General features: G+C 38.5%; 1 protein-coding gene across 3 annotated transcripts in view; it reads right to left on the reverse strand.

Moving 5' to 3' along the window:
• rundc3b (RUN domain containing 3b) overlaps positions 1-9114 on the reverse strand; it is a 44053-nt gene extending 34939 nt beyond the window's left edge. For all 3 annotated transcript variants that reach the window (XM_035392456.1, XM_035392448.1, XM_035392438.1), the window contains exon 1: positions 8632-9114. In XM_035392456.1, coding sequence (XP_035248347.1) covers positions 8632-8726 — 95 coding nt within the window. In that variant the 5' untranslated portion in view covers positions 8727-9114. The remainder of the gene's footprint in view (positions 1-8631) is intronic.
• Positions 9115-12468: the final 3354 nt, after the last annotated feature.

The following is a 12468-nucleotide window of genomic DNA, read 5'->3' on the forward strand; positions in this document are numbered from 1 at the left end:
ACTGATTCTGTACAATACTTACACTCCCCACAGCCTGAGGAATAAACACTTCATTCATGGCTGTCAGTGTGGGAGGCTTCTCTGAAAGCGACGTGTTTACCCCTCAGCGGCGACAAAGCCTCTCCTCCCACTCTCGGGGAAGTTAATAGACCAACTCGCAGCATTCAGCAAAAATGACATCCTGCCCTTCTACAGCATTCACTCAAAAAAACCCTTCTTGCTAATGTAAAATTAATGCCGTTTTATTATGGAGGTTTCTTCAGAACTTTCTCAAGAACCTTTTGTTCCTTGTGAGCAAGTGAGGAATTGGTGATCAGCTATCATTCACAATGCCCTTTTGCTGTCCCTTTCCTTTTCTGAAGCACAAAGAGCATAATTTCAGGCCTGAATGGGGAATACATAAGGGAATATATAATGGTTTTCAGTGGCTTCATGAGATGCAGTATGCAGGCTGTACATCATGGACCAGACCATATAAGCACAGAACTACATGGGACAAACTTACTTACAAACTAATTCAGATCACGCCTAACCAGTGCGTCAAAAACTACCCCTTAGGACAGTCAGAAAATCCACATGTTTCCAATTCAAATTATGGATAAAGTATTATACTGTTTGGCTTGTGCAAACATTCTGCCCATTGCAGAAAAATCAGGAGAAAAAACCTACATGGTTGGCCATCCATTTCTGAGGATTCTCGTGCCACCAATGCATTATAGCACATTTGAGGTTATAAAATCTGATGTGGCTTTGGCTCAGACTAGCCTGGTTGATTACCAGGGTATGTGCAGGTGTAATCCATTACTTTATCTCATTGGCTGTCCCAATATGATTTATGCTGCTTTCTTCCTGGCACAAGCAGCCATGGTGTTACACCACAATTCTTAGCCTGTTTGGCCTCTACCGTTTTGTCACGCAGTTAAGTGCTTCTGTGCATCTTACTACAAATAAGGGGAGGATTTGATGAGGTGGACAGCAGTCAGATGTGAATGTCCTAAACTGTCAATCCCCATTTACCTAATTACAAGTATTGTAAACATGATGCACAACCATTTTGTCAATGTGGCTACATACCCACATTTGATGACAAAGGTAGCTATCCATGGGGTGACAATTAGGTTGAGGCAAAGCCAGGCGACTGTTGGCCATGTGTAGAACAGCGGCAGGCAATCACACGCTTCCTGCGAACCGATTTTGCAATCAGTTCTGTCGGCCATCCATTCAACCACCATCACTCGATGTCTGTTACAGCCAAACCGTTCCTCATTAAAAAATACTCAAGGGGCACCAACAAAATATGATTCTTCCACAATTAAAGGTGCTGCACCTGCAAAATGCCTGCGAGTGAAAATAACCTCCTGTGTTAAACAAGAAATAAAGAGAGCAAGAGGAAGGGTGTAATGAGATGCTGAAGCAGCATCTCCAGTTCGCATAGGCAGTTTCACACCATCCTGAGACCTGAAATCAATGCGCAGCTGGCGCATCGACTGGTGCAATCTGGAGCCAGGGAGGTGCAGGGCCAAGTAATCAGAGAGGCGCTCTGTCAAAGGCACCCACAGCAGGGGGACTCCATGAAAATATAACAACTAGGGGACAGCATTTGATTGGACGGGCCGAGTATTTCAAAAAACAGCTTGGTAAAGTCAACTGACTTGGTGTGCGCTTGGTATGCGCTCAGCACTCGCTTTGAGAAATATTCCCATTTATTTATTTATTTATTTTTACACAGGTTGATTTTGAATGTGGGAAATCTTATACGTGAGCATGTGAGCCATCACTCAACATGTGATGCCTTTAAGGTTTTTAACAAAACATATTTTACTGACAAAGTAGCTACATCCTGTGGCTCATTTTCAAACAGTTATTGACAGAAAACTAATTTATATATATGTGTGTGTGTGTGTGTGTGTGTTTGTTTGACAAGATCAATAGATCAGGTGTGCAAAGCACATTTTTCAGGCTAGGCCTATTGCCTTTTCAAGTTACCACCATTCTAAAACAGGTAAACCTTTTAGCTTGGATTTGAGCAAATATGTACATCAACAGGCATTATGAAAGTATTAAGGCTGTGTGATAAACATGTAATTTTATAATTCTAAATACTAAATATTTAAGTTTTTAGGAGAACCCAACTGCAATAATAGGCCCATCCAATCTCTGTAAAATCCATTCATCGATTCAGTAGGGTATTCAGTAGTGTGCGCACCTGATGGTACAGTATGCGACCTTTCTGTGAGCTCTGGGCTAACCCACCACAGCTTCAATGCCAGAGAACTGTAGAACTGGAGTGCCACCTAAAAGCCCCCAAACTGTACAAGCACTGGCACAAGTACGTGAGAAGGAACAAGCTCACATAATAAGTTCTGATACCATACAGCTGTGTGATGAATATAAGTTGCATTTTCTCACAGAGCAAAGTGCCCCCTCCCCATTTATTTCTGAGGGTCCAACTCAATTTACAGCTACATTGCACTCATGACTCCCTCAATCCCTCACCAAAGCAGCTTTCCACTAGCATGCAAGCCATTCTCCCTCTCTTCAGACCAGGCAACAATGCTCACTTGCCGCCACAATCCTAAGCATATATAGGAAAACAGCTCTTCTATTTAAGCCATATCTCAGACAATACGCCACAGTGACCACTCACATCAACATCTTCAAAGGCTAGTTTATGTTCTTGGGTTTTTCTTATATGTGCATTGTCAATTGGTTCATACAGTTTATTTGCACACTAAAGGATATTTCAGTTTTTACAGACATTTCCAATGACCTGCCAGCTTTACAACTGCAAGAATAGGAGGCAACATAGTTTAAAGCGAAAAAAATACACTACAAGTACCATTGATACAGGAAGCCGAGCCAACTCTTCTTGAACACATCAGTCTCAGGCTGCAGGAATCAAAGGAAATGGATCCAACCAAAGACTAGATTGTATAATTTTGTAAAAAATAAAAAAAAATAAAAAATTTAAAAAAAAGGTAAAATTCACATTTTTTACATCTGAAGGCATAGCAACACTGTACAAGCTGTGTGACAGTGCACGGGCTAATGTAATCAGTCTGCATATACCTTCACGTTGGCCACACCGTGCATGTTATGTTTCTAAATCAGGTATGATTGGAAACCTGCAGTAACATCACCTGTGGGGAGTTGTGCCATTTAGCACCTCTCAATGAAATCCACTGATGATGCAGTCTCCAGTGAATCACTGTACCTCCATGAAAGGCATAAGCAGCTGCGTGGGCATGTGAAAATTGATTAGCACTGTAAAAAATATAGCAGTGCAGAGAGGAACACATCCCTGTTCAGATGGAATAACCAGGTACATTAGTGGGCTAATGCATAGTATAGGGTAAGCAGCGAAATAACGTTCAAAAAGACAATATATGATACTCCATTATCAGACAGAGAGAATTAAAGCAGCTGGCAAGCAAGCTATTTAACTTGTTTTTTTTTTATTTAACTTGGAAATTTCACTTGGAAATTTGGTAGAAGGCTTGATGACAAACAGCCATATATTCGGTTCCACAGTATATACTGTACATTTTGCCATTTTAACAGTTGCTCCTATCCAGAGCTTACACAACATACAGTTTGCATACAATCCATTTATACAGCTGCATATTTACATAAACAATTTTGGCTAAGTACTGCTGTCAACAAATTACTAACCTAGCTTGCTACCCAAACATAAAACTTTTCTGTTCTGACAAATATTTATACACCCAATGGACAGGTTCAGATCCCACTCCGGAGGCAGTGCCAGCGATCTCCCTATCATTGGGATTGACTGGTATTGGCTTGTACAAGTAACGCTGAATCGGTAGGTTTCGATGTCATTGATGCCTGTGTCGTTTTGCATATAGTCTTCTAGATTCTGCTAGCGAGCTAACTAAACTCTAGCACGACTCAATTTAGAGGACTGTCTATCTGGAGTGAGTATATTCCAGAGATTATTGGTCCAAGTATGTTCCAGAGATTATTGGTCAATTATTTCATTATTTGCATGCAACGGTGCAGTTCCAATTTGGGTTTAGACAGCCCTGCAAAGGATATTCATGTACCTATTACTGATCAAACCAAAAGCTGCTGTTAGAATTTTCCAGTTCAATCTGCTTTCCTTTACCCCATAATAGGAAATTATGTTTTTTGCATTTCATTTTGTGTCAAAAGCATTATCACTACATGTGTTGCCGCCAGTTTGTGAGGCTCAATGAACTCGAAACGGGTGTCTCCTGTAAGGCTGTAGAAAACAGTTCTTCTGAATCCCAGGGAACCTGAAATTAGCAGGATGAGAGCACCGGGATGTTCAATACTTCAGTTACAGAACAGTGAGAGCCTGCTGGGCTATGAGCTGGCACTGGCTTCAAAGAAAACCCTTTATATATTTCATCTGTGGCGTTAGCCTCAACATGGTTCACGCTTCTTATGATGGAACAAAGTGAACAAAGCAAAGGCAATGAAAAAACACAGATATTACAGATGGATATTCTTCTACCCACAGGAGCTATGCTAAGACAATCACTTAATTTTGAACATCTTACCTGCTGAAATCTAATCTAGTAACTAATGATCATGTTTCAACAGAACAACAGCCATGGTCTTAACTACTCCTTAAATAAATAAATAAACAATGTTTCCTGTTCCTAAAATCCTTACAGACACAGGGGGAAATTCAAACAAACAGATGTGTGTATCAGTGTTTTCAGTTCTGTATGGATGCATTTCACAAAAGACCTCCTTGAATTCTCCTTTAACCTTACAAAAAAGTTTTGAAAGAGGTTTTCCCCAATTCTTCTAATTATAACATGTGAGACATGGTCATTTCAGCTGTCATACCATTACTGCACAAGAAATGAAAAATGAAAGCAGAGAAACTGGAAACATTGCCCAAACTCAAAATAGCCATTGAATCAATAAAGAAGGATTGCAGTTCTCCCCCTCAGTATCAAGACTTCTATGCCAGTTTACAAGCATTATTTTACACGAGGCTTTCTCAAATTCTTCATCGACCATTGCAATGCTTCTCAAGCGAGCTGGTGAAACCAAAATGCTGATAGCGCTTTTAGATTGCAACATCACCATTGATTACACTACACAAACATGGTTTCCAGGGAGCAAAGAGAGATCTGATGAGTTAGGGTACAAGGCTGCTGACTGTGTTCCATGTTTGTATGAGGTAAAGATAGACTGAGCATTACAGTGCATCAACATTAATGGCTGCAGAGTTAAATATATTTATTTGGAATAATTATATCTCACTAGCAGGTTATTTGAGTCCTGCTTTACACTGAAATCACTGTGGCCTTTTTTCTCTTTTTTTTTAAAAACTTACTTTAGTTTAGCCTTTGCAATTACAGCAACAAAAAACACCACCAATTAGCCCTACAATTATAAAGAGTTAACAACGGAAAATGACAGGAAAAAAATAAGTTACATGGCTTAGAGATATTTAAGACAAATAACCAAAATGGGCATAAAATTGGACTAACACTGAGCATGCCTGAAACATCTGAATGAACAGTGACGTGAAAGTGAATGGCTTCTCTCTCAGCATATTCACTGACTCAGTCACTAGGGAACCACATTACATTACATTACATTTATTTAGCAGACGCTTTTATCCAAAGTGACGTACAAAAAGTGCAAATCATGGTCATTGGAACACCTACAAAACACAGGTTCAATAAGGTACAATACTCATTTCGTACAGCTATTTATAGCCAAGAACACAGTTCAGTTCACGCAGTGAACATTATTCTGACCTACCTTATGCTAACCACCACAAACCCTTGCTTACCAAGTACCATGATAGCTACCAGACATCCCATGAACCCCTAAGTGAAATTAGAAAAACTCATTCCAGAATGAAACTATATCAATTCCACAAATAAACACAAAACGTTTTTAGCATACAACCAGAGCAAAGCCCAAGATTCTGTCTACTGTCCTATTCAGCTGTATGCTATGACAAATAAGTTTTGCATTTTTGCCTTGAAAACAGTCATTACAGCAACACACCAGAACAGACATTAAATAGCTTTACACTGACCATACGCTAAAGGTAGACTAATTGGCTAGCTAAAGCACTTGTCTACATTAAAAATGGGCAAATGTCTGTTTCCTCAGTTCAATTGAACAGATGAATTTGTTCTCCTTACAAAATTATGTTTAGCCAACGAGATTTGATCAAAGTCCTGCTGACAGACATAAGTAGCTATAATTTGTGTTTTCAAAAAATAAATGTTGCTGTATTATTACTGGGTGCCTGTGTTTGTCAGTCCGATGGAGGAAGAAAGAATCTACACCATATGCTCTAACACTGCTCTGAAATGATTTATCACAGTGTAATGTTATATTGACATGAATTATCGTAAAACTTAAATTAATAGACCAGGCATTTAATTGCATACAAGTAGCGTAAGCCTCGCTGTTTGTCACAAACCAGCTGATATTGGAGACTGGCTGACTATGTTTTATGTGGGTATTATACAGCTCATTTTAAAACTAGGCTACAGGTACTGAAACTGCCAGTAGCCTACAGTATATAGCCAAGTTTGCACAGTTGTTCAAGACAACCTTTTAAAATGCATGACCAATAGGACAAAATACTATGAGAACCGAAAGTGTATTTATTAAAGTACATTACTAGCCTACTGGTAGCGTATAGTCTCTGGAAAATTTATGAGAATTATTACAAATTACTAATTATAAGCTTTCACTGAACATTATACTTAATACTGGGGAGCAATGCCCCATAAATGTAAATATTTATGGCCCATCCATACCTTTGCCACCCCACTCAATGCCAGCACAAATAACTATTTCAATTCATTTACACTGACAAGATCCAGTATATTAGGAATGTCTAGGGCCTTCTCAAACAAATGTGATTCACACGGTATAAATAAAGGTAACATGAAATGGGACTCCTGGTAATAATGAAGGTTTGATAACTGCCAGTCACAAAAGCAGAGTCAATAAGCCATCTTTAATTTGCCACAGAGTCCACAGGACATTACACACTGTCTCTAAATTAAAAATAAAATTAAAAATGATCTTTTAGCTTTTTGGCATTTTGATATACTGTACTTTGTTGCTACATTAAAAGGTGCAAAATGGTATAACTCCCCAACGGGCCAAACGGGTATACTGATCTACAACATAATAATACAGAGGCACTGAAGAGAAGGCAGGCCTCCACTGCCCCAAATAGCCATTAAAATAAATACAACCATTTTACCAGGTTTCAGCTACATCTGTCTACTTATGTCTACTACTACTTACTGTTATGTCGCTCACATACACTCAAACAATGGTGATGACATAACCTCTGTTCCACCCACTGGTGGCTGATGTGACAAACATGGAGTCCCATCACATTAATCTTACCGCTTTATCCCCTCTTCTTTAACTGCCTTCTATCAATTACCCCTGCAACTTGGAGAAAGGTCCCACAAGTAATGATGAGAGTACTAAGTCACTGCCATTATCTCTTTTTTTCTGCTCTGGCTGTTGCCAAATATCAGGCAAGTTAATTAATTAAAGCTTTAGTGGTGATTACGTTTAAATCACTGTTGTGTTACTTTTCATCTACATCTTTGTTAAGTGAAAATTCTGCCATCAGTACAGACTATGGCAGGTATATGTAATTACAACCACATTTGCATTTATATATGCTTGCCATATTTGAAAATACAATCAGGGATAATGGGGTCTGCGAATTGCCTACTGTAACATATACAACATACAAACAAATTAGTAAAACAGTATTTTAAAATCACATTTGTGAGAACATATAAATATAAAAGTTTTCAATTCTTCAATTCTTCTCGTTAGAACTAGAGAAGCACTTTGGCAAGAGCCCCCTCCAGTTTTTGTGTATTTGTTGTTGTTTTTTTCATTATGAAGAACACACTGAAATTGGCCTATACTTCATTTTAAAAAATTTAAGTCCTTATCTCTTTTTACTTTGAATGTCTGCATTGCAGCTATGCATGAAGCAAAAGCTATAATATACATGTAATCCTGGTGTAATAAAATGATTAACTTAAAATGTTCTAAATACTGGTATACTTTAGGAAAAAATCTTATCCTATTACAAACAAACAGGGACAAACACATGCACATTTACATTCACGAATATCAGCGTATTTCACGAGGAGTAGGCTAAATAGCCTATGATGTAGACGAGGCTACACAAATGCAGTATGTGAAATCAAAACACACCCTTCGTTGCTCTCACCAGTTATCATTGCTCTTTAAAGAACTGTATAGGCTACGCAATTCCCATTCGTTTGCAAGCAGGGCAGTTTGAATATTTGGCTGAGTTATTCAAGATGCGACTACGTTGTGAGAAAATCTGGAGCTAAAATTGTGCTCTCCGTACATTTTTAGAGTTCCCGTTGCTTTTCTGTTATTGTGCTATATAAAACATATTTCAAAATTAAATAACTGAAGTTAAAGCAAGCTGAGTGGTCAAGAGCTCGCTAGCTCGCTATGTGAGTGAGACAAAAGAGCCAGAGGCAACGACGTGCAGCGTTTTGAAATGCCGTATCATCCTATTGCATGAGCATCCCTGTATAAAAACACACATTCTTAGTTAATTGTTAAATTGTATGCTCGCTGTACCTGCAGACTGTAATTAGGTTCTTTCTTTCCACGGCACCGGTCCTTGTTGCTCCCTTCTTTCGGGATAAATTCAGCCCCAGGCTTAGAGATGCCATCCCTGCCTCGCTTTGTCACTTCTGACTGGTGCGCAATTTTCCAGATTGATATATATATTTGGTTTTCAGTCCCCGTTCACCGCAGTTTTGTATCACCTCGGTTCTGGTGCTCTGCCTTGCTTGTTATAACACACACGATATGTACAGCTCGTGCTTGCGAAAGACCGAGACGCGGTCATGAGATCTGTAAGAAAAGGCAAATAGCCTAAAAGAGGAAGAATTTTCTGAGCCGCTATAATCTCTCATTAATTGACAGTCACATGCGTGGTTTGTGAATTGTGAAGGGTCGAAAACGGGAGTTTCCAACGGGAAGCTCTGTAGCTGTTGCAGCTGCTGCCAACGTTTGAGAAAAACGTTTGCTCTAGAACACAATTGTAGCCTATAGCCGTAATTCTGTTGTGGCGTGTGTTCGCGATGGGTTGGGCCGAGATATTTTCTCTTGGAGCCTGACGTGAAAAAATGGAAACAACTGACACTGCCTGAGATGCAGTGACTTCGAGTAGGACCAATTTGTTTGATGCAGAGGTTGCATTATGATTTAATTCCGTCACACATTCTGACAAAATTCAAACGAAATGTATTAAGACGGACATTTCGGATGGTAATGACCCACCATGCATGCATGTACACAATGAGTTAATAAGAACTTTTGCTGTGTTGCAGAGGTTCTCAGGGATGCCGAAAACATGAAACAGTCCATATAATAGGCCTAGGCCTACTGCAATTCATAGTCCTGAGTTTGTGCCTTTCTGTGAGGTTGTTTTCAGAGCTGTTAATGTATGACCACAAAGAGACATTCAGTGAAAATAACAGATTGTTAAACTCCCGTAGATTTGGTGTTCTTTTCAGTCCATTTGTCATTGACTTCATTTGTAAGGTTCGACAATGCTTGTGGCTTTGTGATTGGGGTGTTGCAGACATGTTGCTGTTTCAAGCCCAGCTGATTATTTGGTCTTTGATTATGTTTATCTATTGCTGCTGAAATGCTTGGAATAGCTCTTTTCTTCTTCTGGACACACTTTTTCTTGACCACAAAGATAATCTAACAGAAACATGCACTTATCTAGAGCAGCTAACCCATCTATTGATGCAGATTTGTCTCTGAGGATATTGAGTCACTTGCCAATGAGAAGAACAGAGCACTGCATAAGGAAGACCTTTGCTGCTGATAAAGAACACTTGTACAAATACATGTAAATTAAATGTATCAAAATAAACGACAAATTACTGGTTTAATAATATGTATTTAAGTAAAAATATATGCAATTTGTATTTCCAGAAAACAAAACTACATTTCAGAAATTGAAATTCTGACATTATTGTAAAAAACTTTACAAATTACATTTTTTCACACTGATCAAATACAAATAACCCCAAAGTAATTGAAATATGTATTTCAAATACATATAAGTAAAACACTTCCCATCTCTGCTGCTACTTAAAAGGAACAGTGAAATGACAAATTATACAATTGAGTGGCTAATTATAAAAAATTTGACTTAATTTGGGAGAGTTAAAGGAAGAACAGGACATGGATGTCAAAGAGGAAAAGGGTGTCTTTGAGTGAATGATGGTAACAATATCCACCGAGGACATTGCACAGAGACAGGGCTTTTTGCACAACTTGCAATGTAACAGTGAATCAGTAAATCAAACAAATAAATATAACAATAGACCATCAATTAAAAAGAAACAAACGTCAATTAAGGTCTGAGTTTAACACCAGGGGGGAATCATCTGTCAGCTGTGGAAAAGACAGCCTTGAGAAACTGCTAAATGTCATTTGACAGATGTATTCGTAAGTGCAAAAAGCCTGCTGGGAAAAGTGTATTATCCCAAATTACGTGCATTTTTAAAAGACCATGCAGTAAACAGCAGTGCAAGACCATCAGCTTGACAGCTTTGACAGAAATATGTGCAGCAGACCACTGCTCTGATTAAAATCCAAATAGAGAACTGATCAAAAGAACAGATAACATATCTGTGGTCACAGATTAATCAAAAGACAGGACATATTTATGTTTTACATATTTTATTTGTTCCCCTGATCAACTCAAAAGTTAGACAGGTTTCTGTAAACTTGCTCATAACTGTTTTAAGGCACTCTGATTCCAGGCAAGTGTGCAAGATTCAGTGTGACAGACAACACTCCCACTATACTAGTTTCCATGTTTCATCCAAAAGTATAGATCCAAGGCGAGCAATTACAGACTATTAGCAAGGCAAGAAAACTATACCGCAGTGTCATTGGGTGAATTATCAAGTACAGCTTAAAAAATATCGAAATCTTACTGAAAGGGAAAAACAATGTCTTTCTTGCAACCAGCTCGGTCAAAGCAGAAAGATGAATCCCGTCATGGACATGGTAATGGTAGGTGGACTGCCCTGCCATCCTTTTAAAAAAAGGTTTCGTTTTGGAATGTTTAGTTATGTTTCACAGAAACATGAAGTACTGCTTAATTTGTATGTTCTATTGCTGGACAGGCTGACCTTGCTGTTGTGGTCTCCAATATGATGTACTTAAATATTAGATGTGGGTAGGAAATCAGCTGTATGTGCCTTTTTACATTGTTCTGAGGATCAATAATGCTGAAAGATGCTGTTGGCAAAAAAAGGAAATGAAGCACCATCATCCTCATCAAATGGTTGCCATCTACTGGTCGGTATTTGAAGCTGCAGGCAATAGAACATTAATTTCCAGAAGTCAACCAAATATGTTCAGACTTGTCATCTCCCCTTGGATCGCGTGTTGCGTACGTGAGACATAGAAATAGAACTTTCCCATCCATTTCACATTCTCCATTCCAAACAGTTCAAAGCATGCTGGTCTAGTGAGTGGAAGCTTTTATGTCTGTGGAAAGTGAAAGTCAGTCAAGTCAATATGTCTCCAAGATTTGCTCTGGATGAATCAGCAGAATTGTTAATTAGCTTTCAGATATCTTAATTCAGTAACATTTAGATGGCCATCAATGAAACGTTAATACCTCTCCTCATAAGTGTTTTTCCATTCGTAAATATTCCAATACAGAAATTCAAGTCAAGAATGGACCGATGAGAAGTACATTTTAGCATTCATTATGACAAAGGGATGGTACAAAAGAAAAAAGTGAACCAAAGACATACATAAACTGCAGAAAAACTCCACTGCTCAGACCTAGCATGAGCAGTGATGAAAGGATGTTAGGACAATCGGAGTTTGGGTGAATGATGTCGTTTTGTGGGGTGCAGGTGTGCATTTGGGTCGTAGTGTTGAGTGGCTGATGGCTTAGCACCAGAAATTTTGACAGTTACTAGGTATTACAATGTCAAAGATTAAGAACTGGGTGTAGTTCCATTTAAAAAATCAGACAAAAATACCTGTGCAAAATGATAGATTACATAAACAGAGTCAAATATGAGTCAATAAGGCTATGATACTTCCGCATATCTATTTTGAAGATGTGAGACAATTGAATTCATTTCCAAAAGCCAAAGTTAAATTTAACCTCCACTGTACAACAAACATCTATCACTTTTAGGTTCTTCATTGTCTCATGATAAAGATGTATCAATTATATGAATAAAACATAAAATACAATTTATTCTGACTATACTGTATTTTATTGTTGTTGTTGACAACAGTTTAACTCAAAATTAGCTCTGTATCGCCATCTAGTGGAATGCTATCACGTACAGCTGTCACCTCTTTAGGGCACCTCACTATATTTAGTAATTCTTATGCTACATGGTTGTAATTATATCA

This window comes from Anguilla anguilla, chromosome 1, assembly GCF_013347855.1.
Source record: "Anguilla anguilla isolate fAngAng1 chromosome 1, fAngAng1.pri, whole genome shotgun sequence".
NCBI classification, from domain to species: Eukaryota; Metazoa; Chordata; class Actinopteri; order Anguilliformes; family Anguillidae; genus Anguilla; species Anguilla anguilla.